Source organism: Leptosomus discolor, chromosome Z, assembly GCF_034619465.1.
Source record: "Leptosomus discolor isolate bLepDis1 chromosome Z, bLepDis1.hap2, whole genome shotgun sequence".
NCBI classification, from domain to species: domain Eukaryota; kingdom Metazoa; phylum Chordata; class Aves; order Leptosomiformes; family Leptosomidae; genus Leptosomus; species Leptosomus discolor.
This window is the reverse complement of record NC_141419.1, coordinates 17,361,319-17,389,253: the sequence shown is the minus strand read 5'-3', so window position 1 is coordinate 17,389,253 and position 27,935 is coordinate 17,361,319. Positions and strand designations below refer to the sequence as shown.

Here is a 27,935-nt window from a genome sequence, read left to right as displayed (position 1 = left end):
TTTGTAAATTCTGCCATACAGAATTTATATCAAAACTGCTATTTTACAATTTAACAACTTTGTTTAAGGAATAAAAAGACAATTACGTGGGGGTGGGAGGTGGGGGGAACAACAAAAAGGAGCCTGTTTACAATGGCTAGAACTGGGGCAAAGGCTTCATTACATGACTTTTCACTGTTTCTAGGATTTTCCTGCATCTCATTCTTCTAGCATGGTGATAACTGCTGTGTGTCTCCTTTAAAAAATGGAGCCTCTGTACTTTTACTGGAATGTTTACCTCACATTTCCATGTTGGTTCTTCTTGGCTTTTTTTTTTGTATATTTTTTCCAAAACAGATGCAAAAAAAAATTATCAAAAAACCAAAACCTGTAGCCTGGTCTCTCTGGTCTTTGCCTGTGACACAAAGAAAATGTGGGATGTCTGTTTGTGTCTGGTCATGCAGTGTTTCCTTCCAGGTTGGGATTTTCTTCTGACTCCACTGATACCTGCTTCAGTCTTAGGAATATAAGGATCAGACTTGGGCCACGCAGGCTTTCTGTGACCATGAGGAACCATTGATAGTAATCTGGATCTCTCACTACAACTTTGATCCAAATTTCACAGGGAAAATTTCTGATGAATATATTTGTCTGTGGAACCAGTGCCTGTTCTGCTGTGTTACGAGAATAATGACACATTAGGAATGCTTATCAGCAATGAATACTCCACTCAGTACACCCAGTGAGAACCACGTAAGTCCACTCATACTGCAAAGGGTTAGCAGGGGGTTGAATTTTAAGATAAAAACTTTATCCTGTAGCCCAGTTTTTGCAGCTGTGGTTCCTGGGATTGTGTTCATCGCAAGCACGCTGCTATCACAGTATGAATCTTGCATTCTTGGTCAACAGCTTCCACAGAATTGGTAGTAATGTCTTTTCCCCTCTGCTTATCATCTCGGATGATGGTGCCTGCAGCCCTTCTGAAGGTGGAAGATGTGGTTTTGAGTTTCTTTCCCATCCTTCAGGTTGAAGAAGGACTTGAATGTCCTTCCCAGAGGACTAGTTTATCCTTCCAGTTATAGTGCAGCATGGTGAGAGGCACATCTCTCCACTTGGAAATAAGCCAGCGAGCCCTGCTTTCTTCTCTGACACAGTATGTAAGGATGCCTAAACCCAGGAGAGGTCTGCAGGTAGACGCAGATCCGCAGGGGTGCGCATGCTTATTTGCAAGTGCCTAAGTTCTGGATGACTGCTGAGATGAAGCTAGACCTATCACACACATTCATTGCATTTCATCTCAGCTAGCTCTATGTGTTTGCTACCATTTTAGATGTATAGTACCCTCAGCCTCTTCCAGCTGACAAGATAAGACTCTGCACAGGAAGCCTAATCCTAACAGCACATTTGCTTTCCCCAGGTACCTTTCCCTTCAGGAGCGTGTGTGTCCACCTCCTGGAGTCTGTGACTCAGTGAAATCAGTCTTTAGTTAGCCTCTGGATTTATTTTCTCTTTTGTAGTTCCTGTGAGGCCTCTCTCTGCCCTGCAGCCAACCCCCATCTGACAGGGAAGCACATACCCCTGCAGAGCCGTTGTTCTTACTCCTTCCAGCGTGTGGACTGTGCCACTTGGCTGTGCGAAGGCTCTGGAACGTGACTTGGGATCAGGAAAACCACCTGCCCCTGTCTTTCATCAAGTAGCCGTACGGAAGGAAAATTGTCACATCTCATGGAACCAGAGGTCAGCATTAGAAATAACATATTCATCCTCCCTCAAACTCAAATGGGCAGCCTGTGCTGATGCCCCCAAAGCCCGGCAGGTGTGGTGGTGTAGGATAGCCTCCCTCAGCTGGTTGTACATGCAGGAAAGCCTCTCTGTAGTGCACCGCAGCTTTCCCTCATGCATACACACCTGTCCACCCAGTCAGACACCTAGCAGCTCTGTTAAGAAATAACCTCCTAACCTAGCTGCTTTACACTTTCTTTTGATCTTCTCTACTGGTTCTGTCTAAAACAAATGAAGATTAGCCCTCCTGCAAATGCATGAGTGGTGCATCTATTTATTTATAATTTAATTCAATAGAAATTAGGTATTTTTGAAAGCCCAAGGATTTAAAAAAAGAAAAGTTTAAGCACCTAAAAGTCCCTTCCATGGCACAGGTGTTACATGCAAGACTTTGATCTCATTTCAGACTTTTACTTGTTCAGCTTGTTACAAGCTTTGCATCTCAAACGCCCATGTGTGATCTTCTTCCCTTGTATGTTAGCCCCTGCAGTTTCTTGCACAGGCATGCTGATGGAAGGGAATGAATTTGTGAACAGCCAGCCTTCCACAGTGACCAGTGAAACATCCCTAGTTCCCTCACGTTCACACCGCAATGGAACATACAGTAGTAAACTTACGCTAGTCTGCAATTCCCCAGGGCTCAAAAGGAGAAAAGAATGGGTTTCTCAAATTTCTTCAGCTATGACAACAAGAAAGCATCACCTGAAAAGTTTGCTGAATAAAGGAACTGAGCTCAGTAATGCGCAAAAGCATCAGTTCCTAAGTGTGCCTCAGGTATTTGTGCACTAAAAGAAACCAGGGGAGCCAGGGTTCAGGAGAGGGAATGGTATAACCAGGGTATTGCTGGGTCATTCCCAGAAATATCACACACATACAATTTCATTTGTAGAAAACATTCACAATGTACTCTGCATTTCTCAGACTGTTGCATTTATTTTCTGGTCCTCCTGACTTCACTGCTTGCCTCCTCTGATTAAAATCATCATCAGTTATGCAGGAAGAAAAACATATAGCTATTACATGCTTTTCCATAGCTACAGAAAAACTAACATATAGCTAATATAAAAGAAAACTAAATAATACCTATTAGAAGGTGCAACAGATCTTATAAAAACAGGGTCCTTTCACAGGATGGCAGCTGTTTTTCTGGGGCTGTTGGAGAGTTCACCATTGCTGAGTTAAGAGATTTCAGAATTCCACTTGGCACTATCTTCAGGTAGCAATTTTGCGTAGAACAAGCAGTTTTATTTAAGATAGCACCTGTTATGGCTTTTAAAAACTTTATTGCTGACAGGGTCTTCTTTTCAATCTCAAGGAAAAAAAGAAAAAAAAAGAAAAAAAAGATGCTGGCTTACTTCCTCCCTCCTGCCCCAAGAGTTTGCTGGCCCCGTTAGTCTTGATGGCCAAGTTGAACAGGGGTCCTGATGTAGTCAAACTACAAAAAGCCCATTACACAGTTCAGAACCGAAGACAAGTTTAGGAGGTGCGGGGAAGAAACTGGGGAGTTGGTCCCCACTGTTTCTCCCCAGTGGACCCTGTAACTGTCGGACAGCATGTAAAGGCCAGAAAGTGTACATTAGCACCATTACTGACCACGCTGCATCACTGTTTCACAAAAGCTTTCCGCTTTTTTTTCCATATATAATAAACAGAAACAATGAAACCTGAAGACAACGAAATGAACTTTTATTAGTGATATTAATATATTTGGTTGCTACCCCAATGAAAGGGCTCTGCTTCTGCTCTGCAGTCCTGCCTTAAGAGCACAAGCAAAGCAAAGCCCTGCTTTGTGGTGTGACTCACTGCTCCCAGGTAATCTTCAGGTTTGGGGGTAGCTCTGCAGCGCACAGTTCATCAAACTTGGACGTATCCTTCACAGGCGTGCTATAGAAATTCAAGACGTCCTCAGCACTGCGCATCAAGTGGAGCTGTGAATTGGGGACAGCATGACCAAGTTCTGCTGCCAGCTGAGCCAGGAGGCGATACTTTAACCTGTTTTCTTTGAGTGGTGTCTGCTGCCAATTATCAGAAAATGAGGGTCCAAAAATCTCCTTGACATGAGACTCAAGGCAGCTCTGTATATTCTCCGGAGGAAAATAGTTTCTGCTGCGTGGTGGGGGACAGATCAGGCTTGGTTCACTTTTCTCTTGCTGAATTATTTTGTCTGCTTCTACTTCTTTTTCCTCCTTCCTGTTGACACCAGACAGAAGTATTTTCAGTCTCTGGGCTACTTAAGACTGAGACAGAGCACACTTCTACTCATAGTCTTGTGTCCAGTATACTGGACTCAATCCAGCCTGTAGACAGTTCACACATCCCATGGACACAGCAGGTTCGTTATTCATACAGGAACAAGAACACATCGGCTAGATAATCTGTGTCTCCCCCAAATGCTACTCGCTGTATAGGTTATCTCTACATATCAATCACCTGCCTAGCTTATTCTATTGGTCTGAGTGTAAACAGAATTTTAACGAGATCAATGACTGGTTTTCTAGTTACAGCTCCCTTTTCTAATCTGCTGTGAAAAAAAGTGTAACAAAAAATAACCACTACTATAAAAAAAAATTGGTGCCCATAGATTGAAAAAAAAATCACCAGTTTTAACTAGAAAACTGAAGCCTATCCCAAGTTATTTGACTGGCTCATATGCCACAATCTAGTCAGCAACACAAGCATGGTTTCCCCTAAAAAGTTCTACACAAACGACTGTTTTTCATTCCCACTGTAGTACTGCCCTGCAACACCTTTTTTCCTCACCTACCACGTTCCCTCACCAAAGCCGGCAAGAGCACTAACAAATCGAACTCTGCGCCGCCACGCCCGCCTGCCAGCAGCGCGCCCGCGGCAGTGACGCGGTGAGGGCGTTCGAGGCCGGCAACCCAAGCGCTCCGGCGCACGAAAACCGCGCACTGAGGGCGGCAGGTCTGAATGACCAGCCAGCCTCCCGACTGCGGCACAGCACCGGCCCCAGCGGTGGCCACGGCGACACGGCGCCGGCCTGCCCAGCACCCCGCGGCCGGCCGCTGGCCCAGCGCGGAGAGGGGTCGAGAGCCGCCAGCGCCTGCCCGCCTCCGGGAACCACCTCCCAAAACACACTGCGGTAGCCAGGAGGCGCCCCCCTCTCCCCGCCGCCGTTACCTCAGGCCGCCCCAAAACGCCCTGGGCGCCGGAGCGCCGAGGCCGAGGCCCAGCCGCCGGCCCGCCACCCGCAGCGCTGCAACCACCGACATCGTGAGGGAACGCCAAACCTCCTCCCGGCAGCCAGCGGGGGTGACGTATTTCCCATTGCGGGGAAACGCATCGGCGCTGCCTCACGGGAACTGTAGTCCCGCCGCGCACGGCGCGGAGGGGCGCAGGCGGTGACGGCCGCCTCGCACCGGCCACTTCCGCCTCCTCCCCTTCACGCAGAGGCCGTGCCAGCAGGCGTGGGAAGGAGGTTTGGCAGCAGAGTGTGAGGGACTAAAACAACATAGGGTAGGGCCATCTGTCGTCACCCACGGCGACTTTAGCGATGGCTGTTGCCAGTCGAAGACTCTTGGCAGCTGCCTCTGCAGGTTCTCATCCCATCGTTGGGGTGCGATGGTTGCTGGTGCTGTCAGACAGCCCTTTTTCACAGGGGTTTTGTTCTGAGGGCCACATTCTGATTATATGAGGATATCACTTTTCCTGTTTTTTAAAAGGATGTTCATTTTGAAAAGCAAGAACTAATGCTTCATCTGTACGTAGCCTTGCTTTGATTCATGGTGGTACCATCAGGAGACCTCCATTTGCTGCAGTCACAAACGCCTCTGCCAAAGAGAACCATGAGGAGCCTGGGCACAGCTGCCGCCTGCATCAGGCACAGCATGTGTGACAGATGTCCGGCAAAGGGGCGGGAATTATTTGGCAAAGCTGCAGCTTTAGTTTTATAGTGTGAGACGGTTTCTTTTGCTGCTTTGGGGGAACGTTTTTTCCACTCTCAATTTTAAGAAAAGCGATCTACACAGATCAGTAGGTTCCTTCTCATCAGAGCTTTATTTGAACTCAGGTGTGTGGAGACCTACAGGACCACAGCCGAACCAGAAAAGAGGTGATGTTCCTGACTCTTGGTGTTATTTGGCAAGTCACTTGCTCCTCATTCATGGTTGAGGTCAGGACAGATGAAATGCATGCATTCATTACACAGTTATTGGATCCATATGAAGGAGTTTGGCCGTGTATTGCTGCTGTGAAAGAGTGGTTACTAACACAAAGAACACAGGCAGGTTACAGGGCAGTGATTTTCCCTATTTCTCCTCTCCTTACTGGCACGAGCAGGGCGTGCCTGCCGCTGGGAGGAGCAGCCTGCAGAACGAGGTGGCTCTGGCTGTGCAGGCTTGGTCCCAGGTGGCCCTGAAGGGAGAGGGGGGATGTCTTCTGTGTTACATGGTCTTTGCTGGTTGGTGGACTGCTCCAAGGTGTTGCTAGTTGATTGGTGTAACGTGTTGCCGGGCAAATATTCTTGTATAACCTTAGGTCTGCTATTTCTGCCAGTCATGCCTTTTTTTCATAACTGCCTAATTGTGCTCTAGCTAACAAAGCTTGCATCTCTAAGAGGTACAGAGCAACATACCAAAGGTCAAACCGTGGGCCTTCAACATCAGCTATGCCAATAGGGTGGGCCAAGATGCCTCCCTGCATATTTTATGTTAATTATTGTGGAAAATGCCACTGTAAAAGTGCTTTGGAAAAACAGTCTCTGCACAGCACTAACTCAACCTGTGCAACCATAACTCTGTGTATTGCAGCCTCCTGACGCCAACCACGATTCTCCAGAGACACGAGAAGCTTCTAAAGGTAGTGTTATGTATCTGTGGCCTGAGTCCTGTGCACTGCTTGCCATCGACATCTGTCAAGTTTTCTTAGTGTGTGTCAGACTTCAGTCAGCAGGATTAACCTCTACACTGCATCACTGTTGGGTTATTTCCCTTTCTTCTCCTCAGGGTTTCCCAAGCTCACCATCAGTAAGACTTTGTAACTTAATCTTTGCATAGTGAAAGCAACTGTAAAGTTTATACAGAATGATGAATTGTGAGATAGTTTTCAATTACTGTTTTATTCCCATGATCAAAGACACAGTCAGGTTTGTAATTCAGAATTTTGTCTGCAAAATGTCATAATGGGGAAGGGTATGTATTTGAATTGCTAGGGAACTACTTAATCTGCCTACTATTCTGGGTGCTAAATTTAAGCCAGAGGAAGAGCAAGTTCATAATTCATTGGCAGCTGTGTTTGTTGTGTGGAAAGAATTCCCTTTCCTTAGAAAGTGCAGATGAAAAAGAATATCCCCTCGGTAAATTTTGGAAGTGAAGAGTGGAGAGGAAGCTAATCCATTTTGTCTCCAGTTTTGTTTAGGGTAAAGGAAATTAGATTTCTTTGGTTTTCTTTCATTCCTGAACATCTTCCACCTTGTGAAGAGGAACAGGACAAAGTTAAGTTCCTGTGCTTTCAGTAGGTGTAGCTGGCAGTGAAAAGTGACTGCGTGGCAGCTGTGTCAGTCTTCCCAGACACAGCATACTGTCCTCTGCAAGCCAAACTGTTAATCTGAAAAAGAAAGAAAAAGGAGGGGAAAACAGTTAGCTTAGAGTAAGAAAGACAGATTTAGAAAGACAAGAGTAACCAAGCAAGGCAAAAATAGCAGAATAACATTCCATGGTGAATAGTAAGCACCAGGAGAGGCGAGGACAAGAGAAGCCTTAGGTATGTGAAAACACAGCTCCCTTCATGGTGAGCAGCTTCTCTTTGCCCTGGGGGGAAGCCTCGTACCTGTGCCCGCTTGCGGAAGGCCTCCTGTGCAGCCTTCCTGTTCTCGCTTTTGCCCACCCATGCTGCCAGGGCAGAGGCTTGCAGGGCTCTCCCATATGAAAAGGTCAGTTTCCAAGGCTTAGGCAGAGGGGACTGATTCATGGCATTCAGGTTGACAGAAGCCTCCTCTTCACTCTGACCTCCAGACAGGAAGCAGATTCCTGCAAGAAAGAGGTTTTGAGGCTTAGAAACCGAGTGCTCGAGCTACCACAATCCATGACCTTTACATGCCAGAGGAGTGAGAATGTTAGATGTAGGAGCAAAGTCACAGTGCGAATGGATACATAGGAATGAATTGGGAATCACCGGGAACAGCAGCAGGAACAGTACGGAGAAGAGTAGTGACAGTTGCTACAGCTACATCCTGAGGGGTGTACTTCTTGGGGCAGGAATGCCCAGCCGTCACCATGTTGGGTTTCAGCAGTGTCCCTTCCAGGTATACATGATGATCATTCAAGGCCTTGTAGACAGCAGCCAGAACCTGAAAACAGGAGGATTGAATACAGACCTCTGCTCAAATTTTCACCTCAACCTGCTGTGGAAAGTTCGCATATTCCTTGGGAGTATGAGAAGGTCAAATTGAATTTTGCTTTCTCATTAAATTTATGACAGGGGTGGCAACCCAGGAGACACCACTGCTTTTGAGATGACCAGGATACCACTCTTCATATTCACTGGATTTCTCCTTGCAAAGTGACGTACTGAAAGAGGGGTGAGTGGTTTTGCTCCCAAATGCATATTTTTGAGATCAAGAATGCTCATATTGGTGGTTTGAGTGGAAATCCAAAAGCATGGGTTCTACTCTCACGTTCGCTATTAACTCATTACTTGACTGTGAGCAACTTATTTTTGTGCTGCAGTTACAAAGTACCTTTTTGGTCAAAACTAGAGATCTGTGAGCATAAGATTAGCTACTGATTTGTGAAGGGGAGGAGTAAGGCAGGAATCTTTTACCTTTTCTGTGACATACTGACAGCGCTGGAGATCATGGTCTCCATCAGGCAAGATTTCTGGCTCCACAATGGGCACCAAGCCATGCTAAGAAAAGAAAAACAGGGAAGTCTTTGAGGGTGTGGAAGTAAAACTGTCCCTGTTGTCTACACCAACTTTGATGGTATTCCTTCTTGCTGTGCTGACCTTCTTTCCTCATCTTTCCCAAAACCCTCTCAGAGATCTGCTTTTCGAGATACTTAGCATGTAGTCACAGGGAACAGTGAGAAGGGGCAACAGCATCTCAGGAAAGGCTGCTTGAGAGTAGATACCTGCTGGCAGATGCTAGCATAGCGTGCCAATGTGTTGGCATTCTCTTCGATGGCGAGTTGAGAGGGCGTTGTGCTGGTGATCTTCAGCACTGCACGCCACTTGCCAAAGTCAGCACCGTCTTTCTTGTACTGGGCACAGCGCTCAGCCAGTCCATCCAGCCCTGCAGATGAAAGAACAGTGCTTCACTGAGAGCAATTCTTCAGGACATGGTTCTGAAAAGTACTATGACACCACCCAAGGCTTTTGGCTCAGGTGAGTCACCCCACAGCTTTTGCTGCACCAGTCTTAGCTTAGGCTCTTTATACCTCTCCTTACCTTGGATGGTGGTTTCTCCATTTGTTCCTGCTAGGGGTGCTGTGCCTTTATCCAGCTGTGGAGACCAGGAAAGCAGGAAGTGTTACAGAGAGGTGGAGACCAGTCTCATCCTTATCTTCTTACCTATGGCTAGTCTGTCTTTGCAGGCTGACTGTGGCTAAAGTATGGGGCTGAACATGCTAAAGGTGCAAAGGAGGGAAATGTTGGAGCAAAGGGCAAGAAAAGGAGTGAATTGGGTAAGAGGAAGGGGCAATGTGTAGATGACTGCAGGGAATGGCTCAAGAGCTCTGTCAGATGCAGAAAGGACTAGATTTAGGTTATGCATGGAGGGATTTAGTTGCAGTGAATGATGAGTACATGGGAGCTGGTCGATGAAAAGTTCTTGCATCAAATGCATATGTGCCCTGGTTTGTTGTACAAAAGCAATGTAGAGAGTGGTGGCAGAGATTCTCTAGTGATTTTAAAACCAAGCACAAAAAGGAAAAAAAAGCATTTGTCAGGAAAGAGTGCAGACCCATATGCCCATTTCAAACGCCCCATAATAATGGGATTTGGAATATGCTGCCAGCCAGACGTGTACAATTACTCACCTTTATTCCTACCACAATGCCTTTTTCTTTGATGAGAGCTGGAAATGGCTTTCCACTGCTATCTTTCTGATAGAGAGTCTCGTGGAAGAGGATCACTCCCCCAATGCTCTGGTTGATGGAAGCATCTGAAGAGAAGAGGATCTCTCGAAAAGCGCGGCGATTCTCCTCTGTGTTCTCCACGTTGATCCTCTGCAGCCTGTTCCCCATCGTACCTAGCAAGATAGACAAAGGCCAGACAGAGAGATGTTAGGCTTGGCTGGCCTCCTGGTCCCAGTACGTAGGGGCTTCAGTTCAGAGCTTTCACGCTCAACTCATAGTTTGTGAGCTTTTGTTGCTATAGATGCAGCCCTGCCTGGCTGAGTTGCCTGCTCAGGCAACAGTTTTTAAGTGTTGTTCATTTAGTGCGCTGATTTCAAAGGTGAAGCAAAATTAAGAGAGAAAGTCTTGGGTACTGCTAATTGATCAATATCCAGAACTTACCCACTGATTCATCTGCAGCTAAGATCCCCTTTCCTGAAGCCACAATCCGCTGAGCAATGTCTGAAAGAGCTTTCTTCTGCTCTGGAGACAGGGCTGGGAATTGGTGAGTCATGTTGACTTATCTGTGGAAGGGAATTGCTGTTACAAGCTGGGGGAGACTGTATATACAAACTGTGAACCAGAGGCACCACTTGGGTATTTCTGTTGGAGGGCGCTTGGTGCTTATCTAGTCCATGTTATCATAGGCATATGCCCAGAAAACCATTTGAGTTCTTCTTGGCTTGGTGTGCTGCCAAAACCAGAAGAGAGAAATGCAGGAAACACATCCTAACACATATCCTTACACATCCTTCCACAACAAAAGTGGGAAAGACTGCATTTTACATGGATTTGCTCAGAGACTAAAGGAAGGTCAGTCTGTCATAAAAGTGTGCACCAAGCTAAAACGTGTGCTAATTGCAGACAGGAAACTTATTTGAAAAGCACTTACAACTTTTTGGTCCCAATCAGAAGAATGCCAATTATCATACTGCTTACATTTATGCTTTTCTTAACAATGCTCCTCTCCCATTTCCTGGTCTGTGCTGGCAGTCTTTGCTACTTTGTGTAGTTGACTTTCTGTCCCCATCCTGCTGCCTTACTCTGTAATTCTCTTCTCCCCATGACTGCTTTCAGAACTGTAGTGCACTGCTTACTCTGTACAAGACACATCTTTCTAGCTGTGGCAGAAGCTTATCAGCTGCAGATAGCAGCATCTGAAATCCAGGTTCTGTCTTGTTATTATAAAATGCTTGGTCTTATTAAAGTTTTGATTATATGGCATTAAATTACAGTTTCTCAGATCATCTGAATGGTCCAAGTTACTTCCGTATGTATGTAAGTCTGTGAGTCTGAGACGTAAAGACTCTCTTCCCTCTGTTTATCATGTGCTATAGCTGAAGCAGCACCCATATTTTAATCAGTGGGTGGTAAATCCACAAGGTGAATCATTAGAAACAACAGAAAAGAGTTCCAATAAAAAGGTCTTCCAATAAATAAGTTTTCCTCAGACGGGCAGGCCTCTGGGCAGCATCTGCATTTTCTATTCCCAAACTCGGCCTTAGAGAAAGTGAGAACATGCCGTTTCCCATTTCACCATGTGCCAGAGATGGCCAGCAAATATGTCTCCTCATAGATGCATGTACGCAGCCAAGTCCTCCACCCTCTTTCCTAGCACACAGATATTATGTTGCCAGGAAATCCTTGTCTTGCCCTCCCTGCTGAAGGACGTAGTGGGGAGAAATGCTGAGGGGTCTGGCTGCTACTCGTGATAGGGTAACAGAGTTTTGTGCACTATGTCAAATGGTGTCAAAATTTTCTGGCAACAGTAGTATCACAGTACTGTGATAGCTATTAATCTATGTCTCTGACTTACGGTTGAAGGTACTTTGATATTGGTAATGTTATTGTACAAAGTTCAAATGGTGGTGTTTATCAGTACAGACTGGTCAGATGCAGTGTCCAGATGTCTGCTTTACCTTTTTGTGAAGTTGTTTGAGACTAGAATTCGTCCTATGCAACTTTTCAACAATGAGTCATTCTAGGTTTAGAGGGAATCTGAAGGAGTGTGTGATGATGACTGTATCAATTGAGGGAAGGTTCCCTCCTTTTCCAAGCGCTGAAATCCCTTGCTGTGGTCCTGCAAAAGCAAGCTTTGCTGAACCCCTCTCTCTGTATGCCAGGCTGTGGCGAGAGCTCTAGGAAGCATCCTTCTACTGTGGTGACCACAACTCCATCACTCCCAGCTCTTACACTGTTTGGCTTACCTAAAAGAATTTCAAGAGCTATGGTTTATGCTGCATAGCTAATTAAGTTCACCTGTAACCCTCCCTATCCCTCACCTGCTTTCTGTGTCTGATATGTCTCTTAGAAACAGGAAACCGGCTTGTTATTATGATTACTGTAATAATCGTGTGTGTTGCAAGCACTTCAGTCAAAACCATAGCACTATTAAATAAATTGCTATCCAAAATAATGAGGAATCACTCCAGTAGTTCACAGTCTCTGTGGAAAAGATTGGAAATTTGTGATCTGGCAAGAATATAATCTTGTCCAAGTTCAAAGCTAATGAACTGCTAAATCAGTAACAGGATTTCAGAGTTGCAGTTTGGAGGTATGCTACAGCATGAGTGGGTGTATCCCGATACGCTTTAATCCAACTAGCTGAATTACAAGATCATCAGTCATTCCAGTTATGTTATTTTGGGTATACTTTCTCTCCAGTGATGCAATAAGCAATTAGACTAATGTCTGTTGTGTCTTCCTTTGTTCCAGTGTTTGCATAAAGATAACAAAGAGACAGTTATCACTCAAACCCAGCCTGCAAAGCAAATTGCCATAATACAGAAATACGAGTTTTCAGTGGATAGTGCTGGTCCAAGTAAGTACTCTGAGACACTGAAACAATAGTTCCACAATGATGAATTGGAAGACAGCAGATTAGTTCCAGTTTCTGTGCAAGTGTCTCATTGAGTGTGAAGGAGTAGGTGGAGATTTGCCAAAACACTGCCCAAAATGATCTGGAAGGCCATGGTGAGTGGTTCCCAGCTGTGCTGCTGAGCTACAAGGATGAATAAAATGCGCAGTGTTTCTAACTGAAATAGTAAAGAAATGAGTGCAAAAGAGCAGTTGTAAAGCTAGTAATAGCTCTAAGGTCCAGAACATTCAAGTACCCTTGATTTAGGACTTTATTTTTCTGTGATTCTTTCATGAGGAGCTTAATCTCTGAGGATCTTCCCTATTGGATTCAGAAAGGGTGTCTCTGCCATAAGGTACTGCTCTGAGCATTTAAAGGGGAGCAGAGAAATCTCACATTTCAATGACACTTCATATAGCTGCCTTGTAAAGAGGAAGCTCCCAGCACTTCCACAGAAACATTAATGTCCCCACTTAAAGAGCTGGATATGTCACCTTACAGGTCCTGTGGGAAAACGATTGTGCCCAGACTGCCAAAGCTGGGCAGCTCATTTAATTCTTCGAAGAACAAAGCCTATTTGCCTTATTATTCTGCTTTATTTGTTTAATTTGACAACTTTTCCAGACAGGAAAATCTTGAAGGAACTGCATTCTCCATAACAGTATCTAGGCATTGTCCCGCCACTAAAGTTTTTCAATAAATTTTATTTTTATTTACCCATTTTAGGCTGTGGGCTAGTATCATAGTGTCACAAGCTCAAGTGATTGCACATTGAATTGACGTTGTTTGAATACAATGCGTTCTCTTTGTGGTAACTGCTTACATAGCCTTTTTTTTGAAGTGGAAGAAAAAAGAGTAAAACTGCACAGAATGCACAACTCCCCCAGCTTTATGGCTACCTTAAGTGTTTGTCAGGCTTCAGCAGCTCCTTAAACAAACAAAATACTTTGTTCAGCCTCCAGTCTGTGACCTGCAGGATGTAGGGGTGGGGGGAAAGGGGACAGCACAGTTGTAAAAGTAAATATTGTACTGCTGAGCTCTCGAGTTTTCTCAGCTACCGTAATGGAGGACTGCAGAGGAAATATCTTCATGGATATCAGCACAAGCACTGCATCCTGTTAATATTAATAGTGAGAATCAAAGGGCAGAGGCAAGACAAACAGCAGAAGGAACAAACTGTGACATTCAACTTCAGGTCATCCTAGAAACATTAATACTTCGTTGACATCTTTTCTTTCCAACCACCTCTTCTAATCTCACAGAAGATCTCACCTGAGTCTGGGTTTGCAGGTGGAAAAAGATTGGATTAGAATCTGTAAGTTTTTCTCTTGGATGTAGTCATTGCCTTCTTTTACAAAATTGGTTCCAAAAGTGTAGGACCAAACTCTCAAAATAAGAGTTTGTATCCCATGCATGTAGCTTTTCCTGTTCAATTACTCATAAACACAGCACTTCAACATCATCTCTGACAGTTAGCAATACAAACCACATCTGCATGTCGTTGCACTGTGCGCACAACAGATTTTGCTTCCAAAGAGCAGGGTTTGAAGAAGCAAAAGTTGCCTATATAAATAGATAAATAGTGTTGATAGAATGAAGAGTATTCAAAAATTTAGCCTATGACATGTAGGCACAGTGTTGACCTGACTGGATTTACTTCTCATTTACACTTGGATGCTTAGGAGAGACAGACACATAATGAGTCATGCACCTTATATTCTCATTACACTGGATAAATCTAGTTATTTGCCTCACTTCTCTACAAAGCTCTGTTTAAAAACTATTTCTAGTCAAGTCTGGTTACTCGGGCATTGGGCAAACTGAGAGGTATGAATGGCTGGGCAAGCCTAGCCCCATCCTGCTGACCGAGCACATTCTTATCTACCCTGCCGATGACACCAAGCTGGCAAGACTAGTTGATACGCTTGGTTGCTGGGCAGCCATCCAGAGGACCCTGGACAGGGGGTGGGAAGAGACCACAGGAACACCATGAAGTTCAGCCAGGACAAATGCCCAGCCACTGCCTGGGGGGCAGAGCCCTGGCAGTGATCCCACCAGGGCGAGTGGTGAACTGAACAGGGGCCATCAATGAGGGCCCCCAGCATCCTGTGTGAGTGGGTGTCCAGCCCAGAGAGCCAGGGGAGGACAGGGATTATCTCCCTCTGCTCAGCACTCTTTAGATCACATCTGGGTACTGCATCCAGTGTTGGGTCCCTGCAGACATTGACAAACTGGAGTGAGTTCAGCAGATGCCACTGAGAAGGTCAGGGGCTGAAGTACTTGCTCTGCAAGGAGAAGGCTGCAGAGCTGGGTCTAGTTCAGCCTTGAGCAGAGGTGGCTTCGGGTGCACCTCTCAGCAACCCCCAGTACCTACGGAGTGGTGATCAAAGAGGCAGAGCCAGGCTCTTCACAGCGGCATGTGACAGCAGAGTGAGAGACAACAGGCATAAGCTGTTAACTAGAGAACTTTGGACTGGAGGTGATTTTTTTTTTTTCACTGTTTGGACAGCCAAGCAGTGGAGCAGGTTGACAGAGAGGCTGTGGTGTCTCCATCCTTGGAGATTGTCAAGACCCACCTGAATAAAGCCATGAGGAACCTGGTCTGACCTTGGGTCTAACCCTGCTTTGAGCAGGAGGTTGGACTACAGACCTCCTAATGTCCCTTTCAGCCTGAATTACCCCATGACTCTGTGTAAGTACTTGTTTTAGGCAGTTGAAGTGGAAGCAGTGCCTCCTGTATGTATGAAGGAGCTCTGGGGGAAGAAGAGGGTGTTTCTCCTTTCATCTTTGCAGTGGGAGTGGAGGGTTTAGTATAGCAAAATGATTAATTTCTGGGTTCTAAAAAGTGTCAAGGTTATGGGACAAAAAGATATTCAGACTTCTACCACCTAGAAAAAGTGGTCAATGTTTTTGGTTGACATACTAATTTCACCACCTTGATAGGTCCTTTTGGGCATATGTGATGGTAAATTGCCTGGCTGGTTTTTGCTCTCTTGTGAGGGTGGGAACAAGGATTTTTTCCATCTTTATGCTCTGTCTAGGGACCTTGCTTCAAAATCCTGTCTTAAGTGGATGGGAGTATGTGAGACCTGCAGTTCCCTATCCTGATTCCCCCATTAGCCTCAGAGCTATACTGAAGCCCGGAGCAAATGTACCCCCATTTCATCTGTCTAGCAATTATGAAAGGAGGTTATGCACTCAGGGACCTGGCCTCTGCAGTCAGTGCAGCACACACCTGGAGCACTCGTGATGGCTAGAGATGGCTGAGGTGGCAAGAAACTGGTTTCTTGGAAGTAAGTGTGGTCATTAGAGTGAAGCTTCTTCTCTCAGGGCTGGGCTCTTTTCAGAGAAGGTAAAAAAATGCTGTCAGACCTACACAAGAATTCGTCTTTCAATGCCAGCAGGGGAGGCTGGGGGAAGTGGTGGTGAGGGTTTCAGGTGGGCTAAACAGTTTTGGGTGCCAGGCACATGGGATAGTTGAGAAAGTGATGGAGGATCACAGACTCAGTGAGGATTTGAGTTTGTTGAACAGTTTCTTGAAGCTGGCTGTTCACAATTTGAAAGGTTATAGTCTGATGCAAGAGCAGTTTTTAGTTTCTTGTGCTGCAGACTACCTTACATCCCCCTGACAAAGAATGTTATCCACACTACTGCACTAATACTTCAGAAAAAGCTGCACAACGAACACACATAATTACACTTCTGACAGCATTGGTGTTTGTCAGGACCAGCTGCGTTCTCCAGTCATTCTGTCTTCTTGCAAATTACTCCACAAGCATAAACAAACACATACAAAAGAAAGCAGTAGAAAGCAATGCAGGTATGTTATTGCTCTAATCCCCTTAGACTAAGGATTCACTTACTCCAGGATCTGAGTGACTAAGCTAAGTTAGAAAGCCAGTGTTAGCAGCAAATGGGTCACATTGGAAGATCCCTGTAGAATGGCTGAGTGCTTATTTCTTGCAAGCTGTTCCTGGAACATAAAAAATAAAAACAAAAGAAAAAACAACTCCCCGAGCCCACTTATCATGTCTCAGCTGCTGATATACATACCACCTTTACAGTTTAGAAATGAAATTATTATACTTACTTGTTTATAGACAGTGCCTCTGCTACTACAATCTTCTAGTGAGGTGGTTGCAGGAGAAGAGACCTGGTCCTTCTGATCACTAACTTTTATAAAATTCTTGACAGATTTTTTTTTTTTTCCCCTCCACGCCTTCATTCTCCCTCCTCCCCAGGCTGGCTGGGGAGATGTCATTGCCGATCATTGGCTGTCAGATCACAACCACACACAACCAATGGGATCTGGTCTCACTCCTGGTATTCCTCCCCTTTCCCCTCCCTGTATATATAAGGCCATTCATGATGCAGTGAAACGGAGATGTTTTCCAGTTATTTCAAATTATTCCTCCTCTTTCTAAAACAGACTGAAAAGAACTACAAAAGGAACCGTGTAAATTGTTTACAGGGATCTTGGGCATAACTTTCCATTTAGGGTTAGATCTTCTGGAAGCTTATACTTGGGAAACTACACAGTGCAGGAAGGAAGAATTGAAAACAAAATGCAGAAACAATGCAACAGATCCTTAATTGACGTGAGGTACTGTAATCTCAGTAGCTTACAATGATTTTCCTCACTTGAAAATTTAGCACCGAAACATATTTTCCTTTTGCAATTTGTATATGGAAAGGCAAAATATAATGCTACAGTATCAGTGTTAATGAAACTGCAAGTTCTGTTTTCCTTTAATGCAGTGTATGTGTGAGAATGATGGTTATCAGGGGAAATATGCCCATGCTGAGGTGCACAACTGCAAGCCAAATTTTCCACGAAAATCCCATTGAAACACCTACACATATTGCAATGACATAAAAATTTTTCAGTTGCTTAGCAAAATTTTTCTGTGAAAAATGCTAATGCTCTATAAACGGTTTGTCAGCGTTCCAGTTTATATGAAATCACACTACAACTATTCACCAGATCCAGATAGATAGACTTCATTATTTTTTAATATTTCCCCCCCCCCCCAAGTACTCCTGGAGGAAAGTACAGCACAGGGACTGTTAGGCAAACATCATACCTTCAGCAACAACACACCCTCTGTGACCTTGGACATTAGCATGTCTTTACCACAAAGACCCAGTGTTTGCCTGAAGAATGACGTAGTTTCTCCATTTGTTTAGCTCATGAAGTGACACCTTTAACCTTTACATAGCCATGGTGAGACATCTGATTTCTCCTCTCACTGAGCAACACTGCTCTTCCAGAGCCGCATGCCAAGGTCAGTGCCTGTAGGAAATCGTAACAGCTTAAATGCTGCCAGTGGTAGCACTCAGCGACAGTCAGCAGAGAAACCTCTGAAAAAGCTGAGGATATAGTCCAATTGAAGACCTTGTGCTTGTGTTGTTTTGTTTTCTTTAACGTTCTCCTTTGTGATCCATACCTTTTTGCTCAAGAATGCTGTGTCACATAACATGGACATAAAGCCTTCCCTGCTTTACAGTATTTGCTTTATGTTCTGTTTCTCCCATCCTAGCAGAAAGATGAACCCCATGGTGTATTAAAGTTTCTCCACCACAAGCAGAGGCATATAATAGCGAATAAAATATTTTAATGGAATACATGATCTAAGACCCTCTTGAGACCAAGAAGGTGTCATACTGATGGTCTTCTTCACAATGACAGAGAAAATCAGAGTTTGAGTTTTGTCATTCCTGGTTTGCTTAGAAGCTGTCACAGGTAGGAAAGTACTTGGAAGTGTTTCTTTCCCAGTGTTATCTGTGATATAGTCTGACAGGCTATTAGAGAAAAGCTGGGGGGAAGTCTTCTTTGAAAAAAAAGTGTCTGACATTTAGAAACCAATTTAGATAATCCCCTGCAGCCCACCTTGTGTTCTTAACTCTTTCAGAAGTATATATATGTATTTCCAGGCAGGTAATGGCTAGTATGTGCCTTTCTAGTCCTTCTGAGCCAACATCCAGCACTTCAAGCACTAAATTACAGGTCCTAGCAGAGATTCTGAGGACTGAGGAGAAAAAAAAAAAAAAGTGAATGGATGTGATCATTAATTTTTTCACTTAGTTTAGGAATGGGAGCCTTTTCAGGCAAGAATATGGAATGAGCAATCATGCTAGATAATGTCACTATAAGATTCAGTACTATTAACAGGCAGACCCATGACGCTGACCATGCTGGGCAGAAATTAGTAGTAGAGTGATATCAAAATGACACTGGGAAAGAGCACATACTTTCATCATCACAGCTACATAATCATCGTTTGGGGATACTTGTACCTCTAAAAATTAGGTTGTAGTGGTATTGCATATCCTTAAATGATAAGAGGAATAAGCTTGCATCGTAAGAGGACTGCAGTGTACTTGCATTTAACCAAGCAACTAACCTGCCCCATAAAAATCAAATTGTTGCCTGCACTAATTATTCTATAGCAAAATTGGCGTATTATCCAAGTTGTAAATATGTGTCTATGAGTTAGTGTTTGAACTCATGCTATTGCCAACTCTCTCAGCTTTCCAGTGACCCAACTGACTTTGGAATTGATTCTTTTTTTGTTCAAGCCTTTTTCAGGGTAACATGATGCGGCTGTAGGGCTGTAGCTAGCAAGAGGTTGTCTGCTGGTGTGAGCACCCTTGGTAGAAGTGGCTACATCTAGACATTACTTTGACAGAGGTTGAATTTGTGGCCATGGACAGCATCCCTGTGATACAGGCACCGCAATACAGGAAGACTGGGGCACCTTTGGTGGTTATGGAGTGGGAGGAACACCGAAGCCCTGGTGGAAGGTGTGTTCAGAGGAGTGAGGATGCAGGTCAGGAATCTGATTTGTGGGCTTCAGGAAAACAGGAGGCAAAGAGAGGCAGAGACCATGCAGATGGATGTTAAGGGGTACAGGTAACAACTTTGTGCCAAAGTGGCTCTGTAATGGCATGAACAGATGCCCTTTTGTAGCATCCACTGCTGTTTATATTGCCATACATCTTAGTGGGGTTTGTCTTCTGCAGTTTGTAGGGCTGGCCATGCAGGCAGGGTTTCCTGTGGGAGTTCAATTCCTGAGGAAGGACCAGCCAGCTCTTCTCTGCCTCCCTGGAGTTTTTCATCCCCTCTGCCTCTGGCATGGGAAGGAGGCAGAAGGAAAGTACTGCAAAGATCCCAGGCTGAGGACAAGGACAGGGAGAATGGGAAGGGAGGGCAGTTGAACTAAAACTCAAGTACTCTCAGTTACTGGTATTATTGAAAATAATTTTAGAGACTATTGCAGTGATTGCTGATCCACTTTTCTATTGAAGAGAAAAATATTTTAATAGAGAAAGGATTACTAACTATTTTTTTGAGAGTTTTGGATGTGTGAGAATTGATTACTTAAGTACATATCTGACTAAATATGGTGATTGATTTTTTTCTGCATGGATTATGGCTTTTTTATCTGTTAATGAAAAGCTGATATAAACAGTCTTGCAATATAAAAATCTTAATAGCTCACTCAAGTCTGTGTTTGAAACATCACTGCAAACAAGAGGCATAACTAGTAAGAGAGCATAAATGTTCATTGTTGTGTCTCTTATGGCATGGAAACAAAATGTTGGTCAGCTACAAAAGAGACGGATAATGTCAAAACATAAGTGTATAGCATTTCTTCTCACAAATGTGGCACAGCGTATTTTTTATTTGAATGGCTTGGGGATTTTGCTGATGTTGACTTTTCCATCTGAAATTACCATACAGAAGTTGACAAGTATACACTTGAAAATTTTAAAGACCACTAAAAACTGTCTTTACAGGTGGCTTGGTTTATTATTTAGGTCTTGATTTGTGTTTTTTCTGTCTTGAGTTTAACAATGCAAGTACTGGATTTTCATAGTAGAAGTTAATTTATTTGGTGTCCTTGTTATATCCAACCTTGCTGTCAAAAGATCTGTCAGTTCCACACTGAAGTTTTGAGTGAAAACTGTTGCTGGATGAAGTAAGTTAAAATCAATGAAAAGCCTGGTTTAAAGGCAACTGGTAAAAATTTTAAATTGCTTGTTTCTTCAGGTTGATGATTGTGTTTTTTCTGTGTATTTCTAGCAGTATCATTCCGATACTGATTTTGCCTTTAATTACTCATATTAACTAGGATTTTAAATGAAAATAATAAGTAAATGTGAAGAGAGACAAACTGTAGTACATCTGAGAAAGAAAGATGAAAAAGAAAGAAATGGATGAAGCAATTTCAGATTACATGGTCACCGAGAGAAAAATGGGAAAGTTGAAGCTTCCCTCTGCACTTCAGCAAATGAAGTACTATTAATCGTATCAACGCTTTGTACGTGATGAGGCCTGTAAAGGGGTTTGAAATGGAATGGAAAAAACCACTGGAAGTTGGAAGAATGAGCATAATACGCGTCCATATGAAAAACACCTGGCTCTGTGTGCCCCAATAGTGATGGGGTTAAAGTCTAATCAGAGCAGGCTTGATGTGAGTGGAGTCTGCCTCCTCCTCACCTCTCTGCACCATGCTGGATGTTTCCTGTTTTCTGTACTCTGACGTGTTGCTTAACCGTCTCAAAGTCCAGCTTGTTCATCCCTATCTAATCAGAGGTATTGTTTATTAAGTGGTTTGTTTTCCCCATTCACCTACAGCCCTCACCTCCAATGCAGACAGCCTGGCCTTTAACCCCACTGAAAGAAATCACCCATATTTCTGGCTCCACAGCAGCGTCTGCAGACACGTACATCAGGCAGGGTACGGACGGTGTCAGGCAGAACAGACTCAGGCCCACAAGGAGTAGAGAGGGGATTGCACAGGGAGGGTTTGCTTGTTCTTCGCTCTTTGCGTTTTAAAGCGGGGCTGCAACGAACACCTTGGCTTGGAATGAAAAACAGGCGAGCACATAACACCATTATCAAAACCCAAATCTTTGTAATAATTTCAATAGTGGGGATAGCAAACAAGATACAACTTTAAATCAGGCTGCCAGTGGCAACCTTTCTGGGCCGTGCAAAATAGCTGTAACAGGACATGAAGATAAATGCAGAAATGACACTGCTCTCTGTGCTTTTCTGTTGACTTTTTGTTTTAAAAAAGCAAGTAGGCAAACAACTGGCTGCTTTAATGGGAGACACTTAACTGTTTATTACTCGTTTATCTAAGCAGCATGTAGTCCCCCCAAAAAGCACACTTAGGTGTTGCATGTTAACGTTGGCATACAATTTGCAGAATCCAAACTACAACACATGTCTGAAGTGGACTAGTTTGCTGAGAAAAACATTGTAGATGTGGTTTCTGCACTGCTGGAGGAACACCAGGCACCATGGCAGAAATTCAAAGAGAAAGTAGACACTGGAGAATACCTGGCTGGCCAGAGGCTTACTAACAGGGCAGGAAAATACAACACTATTTTTTTTTGTCAATATTTAAAAGACACCATTGGTTACATATCTGGGAACGTGGCATTCGTAGCTTGCCATGCAGAACAAAGTCTTGGAAATGGATGTTGATATTGCTGACTTTTAGCCTATAGGTGCACAAATAAACTGGCTGTTGGGGTAGATTTGCTCAAAGCATGACCAGTCAGGATGGATAGTTTGTGGAAATGAAGTTACTCTAGCAACAGAGACACATGCAGTGTAGAAGCACAGACGATGGAGTACCTAATTCTATATGCATTTTTGGCAGATGTATGTTTTACTGAAGATTATTCAGAACCATATGTTGGGCCCTGCCATCTGCTGAATTTGGATACAGTGTCTATAAAGCTGATGTGGAAAAAAACAAAAAGAAACTTTAACTTCAGGAGAGAAACTGCCAGTGCCTTTGTAACTACGGCTGTCTCCCACAGAAAATTACCTTTTTTGTTTTGTGATACAGCCTTTCTATACAAAAGTATGCTAAGGTTAAATTCCAGCACTTAGAGCTTAATTTTATCTCAGGTCCCTATCAAAATGCCTTAATACTTGACTGGAGAAGGAGATGAGCAGTCTCGTCTCATAAGATCTGCTTTGAGAGGGGAATTGGACCAGGGACCTTCAGAGGTCCTCTTCAACCTGAATTGCAGTAGGATCCAAATTATTACATCCATGCAGATGCATACAGATGCATGAACACAGAATTCTCTTTCTTAGTCAAATCTAGTAAGGAAAGAGATGGATCTGCCAGTCAGGAAAATGAACAGTGGCATACAGAAAGAAGAGACAATAGAGTTTTAATAGAAAAGTTGTTTATTTAGTAGAAAGTTTGCTTGTAAATATCTTTAGAAAAAAAGTAATTTACCCTGCATCTAGACAAATTGCTGTTGAAATATCCAGTCTGGTGAGTCACAGCTCCTCACAACTGAGGGTAATGGTTTTTTCCTTCTCTCTTCAAATGCAGTGCCTTCTCACTGAGACACCGATACCTACTGGAGTTAGAAAATCCTCTTGGGCTTTTAATCTAATAGAGACCTCTCAGTTTATGCTTTGTGTTCTGCTGGAATCACGTTTATGTTGGACATGCCTTGGAAACAAAGGTAGTTTTTGTTTAATGGAATTAACTTCCCCTAAATCGGCTTGGACAATAATGCATTGAGTCCTGCTGTCTGGCCCATCAAGAAAGAATCCTCTTGTGCAAGCAGTAGTTGCTGCACTGAAGAACAGTCTCCAAACTACTGGGAATGAATGCAACACCCAAGAAAATCCACATTGTTTTTTTCAAAAATAGTCACTAAGTTTGTTTTAATGTGAATGAAACCAAAGTCTTAAGGCTGTGTTGCAAGGAGTTAATGCTAGGCCTTGAACTTACATAGCCTGAGATAACGGCAACTCAGCTCCACTCCCCTGGTAGAAAAGGCTTGTGTGTTTGAAACTGCATTTTTAGCCTGAATGGTGGAACAAAATCCAACAGGAATTGAGAATTCGTAGTAACCTCCCACTTTCTGTTCCAAGGGCAAAGTACATTTCTCTGACTTGTCATTTAAAATATGTGGCACAGAAAACAGAAACAAAAATCAATCTACATGTGAAAGTTCAGAGGCAGCAGAAGAAGGAACACTTGCCCGAGATGCCATATTGGGCACTGAGCTAGTACCCGAGTAACTTAGATGTAGGCTCCAGTAGGCTCAGTAAAAGAAGCACCTGTCTTGTAAAAGTGAATTGGGCACTTAAGGAAATTATTCCAGAAGGACCTGAAGAATTTATTTACCTGCTCCTTGCACAAAGGAGTTAGTTCTCAATGGGTTTATCTGAAACTCTCTCACTGTCAGGTTCAAGTTGTAGGCCCTCTGCATATTGTTTGGTCTCCCAGTCAACTTATCTTATCTCTTATGCCCTGAAAATTGTCTTCTAGGTTAGAAGGGATGCCTCAAATTTATGTTCTTAATTTTCAGCTATGAAGCTCAGTGACATTATTGACCGCCCCTGGACTTCTGGGACAACTGGGCAAACAAGGAAAATAACTTCAAGAGAAACAGATAAATCATTTCCCACATCAAAACATTTATTAACTGCATATAGTTAGTTGATTTCTTTTCTAAGGTTTCTTTCTTTTCCTTCCTCCTTTTTCCTTTTCCTGTCCCATTTATTGTACCTTGCTGTGATACTTCCTTTGAAAGAGTATGAATGGACACTCATGACAAGAACAAGGCATTGTCCTGGATTTGTATAGTACAAAGGTAGAAAAATAGTGAAGAGAAAGCACACTGCACTGAAGCATTCACAGCCAAAGATGCATATACAAACAAGTATTTCCTCGCACGCGCAGGCACTTAGTGAAATAAATATACAATGACACTGAAATCCTGCTATCTTAACCATATTATAGTAAATCCTGAGAACAGGTTTGCCCATCTGCCACTGTGCGACCACTCTGGTATCTTTGGAGTTTTCAGCAGCTGGGAATAAATCGTGGTTTTGCCTGTGCAATTTTTCCTGTGTCATCTGACAGGAGAGGTCCTTTGCCTTTGGAATGACATGGAATCCACAAGCAGTTTTTATTCATACCTGATTTCCAAAAGTGTTATAAAAGTATCCCAGCTGATTACTAAGAAAGCAAAGCACTGCTCTATGTTGTGAAGCCATTTCTTGGTTAACTTGCAATTATATATTTGTGTTGTGTAATTGATACCCATCGTGTGCTGACAGCTGTAGGTTTGCAATTTTCTTTGGTTTCATCTCTCAGGAGTTCTGTGACTTTCACATCTACAACCAGACTTGTTAAGAGCTTAGGGCATAAATCACCTGGGAGGGACTAGGGGAAAGAAAATTCAAAGTAGAGCTCTTCCTTCACCGAAAACAAACAAAAAAACCCCAACCTCCACTGAGCAAAACTTGTCAAAAATACGTACTTAGTTCATTCCAAAGCTAAGAATGTGGTTTCAAAAATAGTTCAACCAATTTGATTCACTTCACTAAAGTCAAGGTGGGCTTTTCACAAGCCCATTTTAGTGCCAGTTTTGATTCTGTATGAGATCTGTCATCTGCACGGTTTTATGTTTAACTGTGCCCACAGCTGTGGTACAAAGTACCTATCCCAAATGCCTAACAATCAGAGCACATTAAGTTAATGCGTGAGTATCAGAGTGGCCCCTCTATGAGTTGTGCTATTGTTGCTTGTTTTTATGAGCAGCTAGCTTTGTTTCCTATGGGTATTTTGCTTGCTGCCAAGAGCAGTGAATGAACCACTTAGGCTGAGCTGTGAATTACAGCTCCAAAATGAAACAAGGATCCTGCACAACTGGGGCACATGATCTAATCCTTTCTTTGCCTTTGTGCTGATAGGAAGTCAAGGTAAATCCATGTTGAATGTCTAAGTCCAATCAGCAACTGATAAGGCCTCTTTTAATGACCTAGATCCACTACCACTAGTGATGATACCAACCAACACAGTAGTCATCTATGTTGTTTATAATGTCTGTAATGTATCAATGAAAAGGTGTATTTGCAACCTGGTTGAGTAACATCAAGGGCTGTTACTCTGTTTTCCCATTCCTACCTTCAGAGGTGACGTTTAACGAAGCACTGGAGGCTGAGTTTTTAAGAGCCTCTGTTCCAAGAAAAAGGAAGGGTGGAGGTGCAGGTAGGATCTGTAGGGGGTGACACTAACAAATAGAAGCTTCATAAAACTTGAGGAATATAGGCAAAATTTGTGGGAAAGTTCACATAAACCACTGCTGCTTTCAAAAGGTCTCCTCAAAACCACAGTTTTGAAACAGGTCGATGTCAGAGATGAGACCTTAGTAAGAACGGGGAAATAAAGGCTTTTCCTCCTCACTAGCTATTTTGTCCAACATTTCTGTTGCTCTAAGGTGAGGATTTCTGTAACAAATTTAAAGGACAATAGGCAGTGTAGCTGTTTATTGGTGTAAGAGCTTTTCCCTAAGAAGGGTAAAGGATAGCAGACAATCCACACCCTCAGTTGAAATCCTCCACTTCCCTCCCACATAGTGCACGGTGATTAGCTCCAAGTATGTATGAAATAGCGTCTGCATGTACATAAGTTCATTTTTTAAGAATTTTTTTTTTTTTAAAGAAAGTTATTCTTTGTCCACTTGGAGGCACAGGATGCCCAGTGCAAGCAGCACAATATCTGGGTTTGCACACTGTCTCTGCCCAGTAGCAACTTCTCTGGGCTTTGTGTCCAGACAGGCATGAACAGATCACAGTAGTTTCGGGTTGTCGTTTGCCCGAAGGCTGGAATACATTCCCACATGGCGGACCAGGTTGGGTTCCACCACGTAGGCATTCTCCCCCTTCCTATGCAGCAGCGAGTAGAGGGCAATATCCTTAGCAAAACCCTGGCGACAGTGCAGCTCCTTCAGGTAACTTAAGGCACGGCGGGCAGATGCAGCAGAAAAGAGCATGGCAGGCGTGCAGCACTCAGTCACCGGCACAATATTATACAGCGGGGGGGCCAGCCGGCGCAGCTCCAGCATGTAATGCCGTCCCACCAGCTCCGACAAAGCCATACTGTACAAAGCAAAGAACAAGACAATGGGCCAACTGAGCCTGGAGCGCCCAGTTGCCCAGGAGTACACACAGTTCAGCATGGGGCCCAGAAACATGCCCAGACCTAGCCATTCGAGGATTCTCATGGGTTCAGGGTTGAAGTAGCGCTGAAGCCTCTCAGGATGGTAAAGCTTGAAGTAGAGTGCATCTCTGAGGTACGGTTTGGAGAACCGGGCCAACAAGAGGTGCTGCAAGACAGTGAATATCTCCTCCTCTGGCACAGCATCATCTTCCACTATGAGGATGTATTCTGGGTTGTACACCAACAGCGACTGCTCAAGGCAGAAGACATAGTCCTGCTTCTCCTTCTCAAACTGGTTCAGTCTGGGGTCAGGATTCTCACCAGTTCTATCACGACTGACCATAGGAAAGAAGCTGCTCAGCAGCCTGACATCCTGATGGCTACTGGGGTCTGACTCCACATTACAGAGGAGGATATGGTGCCTCCGGCAACGTGCACCACATTTCTGGAGGAGGTGGTGGAAGCGGGAGGCCACTTGCAAGACATAGTGGAAATCATTCCGTCTCTGCACAGTGATTATGGTGACCAGCAGTAAGGGCTGAAAGGCATCACGGCCAGAGGGCTCAGAGGCATTTGGTATCTGCAGCTTCTCAAAGTAATGGAGAGCAGCCTGTCCCTCCTGCTGGTTCTGCTCCAGGAACTCCTGGCTCATGGGGTTCAGGTGCCAGTGCCGCAAATAGAAGTAAGAGTGGAGGAGCCGGTGGCAAATCAAAGGTGCAAGCACACCAAATGTCACCACAGTCAGTGTGAGGAGATGGATAAAAGGACTGGACCAACGACACCACCTCCCATAGAGCTGCCAGGCTTGGTGTAACATGGCTGCTGCAGAAGGAGGACACCCCTGCTCTATTCATGCCCTCATTCATTCACTTCCCATGCATCTTTCCTGGATTGCAAGGTATCACTGGGGCAGTGGCTGCCAAACCTGCACAACCTGTCTAAGCCGAGAGAGGAAGAAAAAAGATGGTTAATGAAACATGAACTGTCAGATTGGGAAGACTGTGATTTGAGAAAATGGAAAGCTGAGGGCTAGTCACTAAGCCAAAATAGAAGGCTCCTGAGGAGCCCCTTGTTGTGGGGGCATCACAGAATTGTTGTGGGAGGTTAAGGAAAGATGAGCCTAACTTAAGTTTCCAGAAAAGTGCCCCTAAGGCCTTTTCAGCATGTTGGAGCTCTGATCTGACTTAGCTAGATAGGACTTTGTTGTGTTTGTTACTATGCTTCAAACACATAACAAACAAGCAA

At 44.0% G+C, this 27,935-nt stretch overlaps 3 protein-coding genes across 3 annotated transcripts; all 3 read right to left on the bottom strand.

Annotated features, from left to right (window-relative positions):
* Nucleotides 1–3,430: 3,430 nt before the first annotated feature.
* Nucleotides 3,431–4,994, bottom strand: MRPL50 (mitochondrial ribosomal protein L50). The gene is made up of 2 exons (XM_086479912.1): nucleotides 4,903–4,994; nucleotides 3,431–3,951 (listed from the first exon to the last, which is right to left on the bottom strand). The coding sequence occupies exons 1-2, from the start codon at nucleotides 4,992–4,994 to the stop codon at nucleotides 3,561–3,563; spliced, it is 483 nt and encodes a 160-aa protein (XP_086336038.1). The 3' UTR covers nucleotides 3,431–3,560.
* A 2,236-nt stretch (nucleotides 4,995–7,230) lies between these two features.
* Nucleotides 7,231–10,347, bottom strand: ALDOB (aldolase, fructose-bisphosphate B). Its single transcript, XM_009951534.2, has 8 exons — nucleotides 10,236–10,347; nucleotides 9,756–9,967; nucleotides 9,166–9,220; nucleotides 8,850–9,010; nucleotides 8,542–8,625; nucleotides 7,894–8,068; nucleotides 7,549–7,748; nucleotides 7,231–7,326 (listed from the first exon to the last, which is right to left on the bottom strand). The coding sequence occupies exons 1-8, from the start codon at nucleotides 10,345–10,347 to the stop codon at nucleotides 7,231–7,233; spliced, it is 1,095 nt and encodes a 364-aa protein (XP_009949836.2).
* A 15,809-nt stretch (nucleotides 10,348–26,156) lies between these two features.
* On the bottom strand, nucleotides 26,157–27,591 carry PGAP4 (post-GPI attachment to proteins GalNAc transferase 4). The gene has a single exon (XM_009951533.2). The coding sequence runs from the start codon at nucleotides 27,505–27,507 to the stop codon at nucleotides 26,320–26,322; it is 1,188 nt and encodes a 395-aa protein (XP_009949835.1). The 5' UTR covers nucleotides 27,508–27,591; the 3' UTR covers nucleotides 26,157–26,319.
* Nucleotides 27,592–27,935: the final 344 nt, after the last annotated feature.

Coding starts and splice junctions, on each gene's coding strand:
- MRPL50 (XM_086479912.1), bottom strand. CDS start 4,994: ATGTCGGTGGTTGCAGCGCTGCGGGTGGCGGGCCGGCGGCTGGGCCTC. Junction 3,952..4,902: donor GCGTTTTGGGGCGGCCTGAG/GTAACGGCGGCG, acceptor TGGTGTCAACAG/GAAGGAGGAAAAAGAAGTAG.
- PGAP4 (XM_009951533.2), bottom strand. CDS start 27,507: ATGTTACACCAAGCCTGGCAGCTCTATGGGAGGTGGTGTCGTTGGTCC.
- ALDOB (XM_009951534.2), bottom strand. CDS start 10,347: ATGACTCACCAATTCCCAGCCCTGTCTCCAGAGCAGAAGAAAGCTCTT. Junction 9,968..10,235: donor AGCTGCAGATGAATCAGTGG/GTAAGTTCTGGA, acceptor CTATCTTGCTAG/GTACGATGGGGAACAGGCTG. Junction 8,069..8,541: donor GTCAGTATGTCACAGAAAAG/GTAAAAGATTCC, acceptor TCCTGTTTTCAG/GTTCTGGCTGCTGTCTACAA.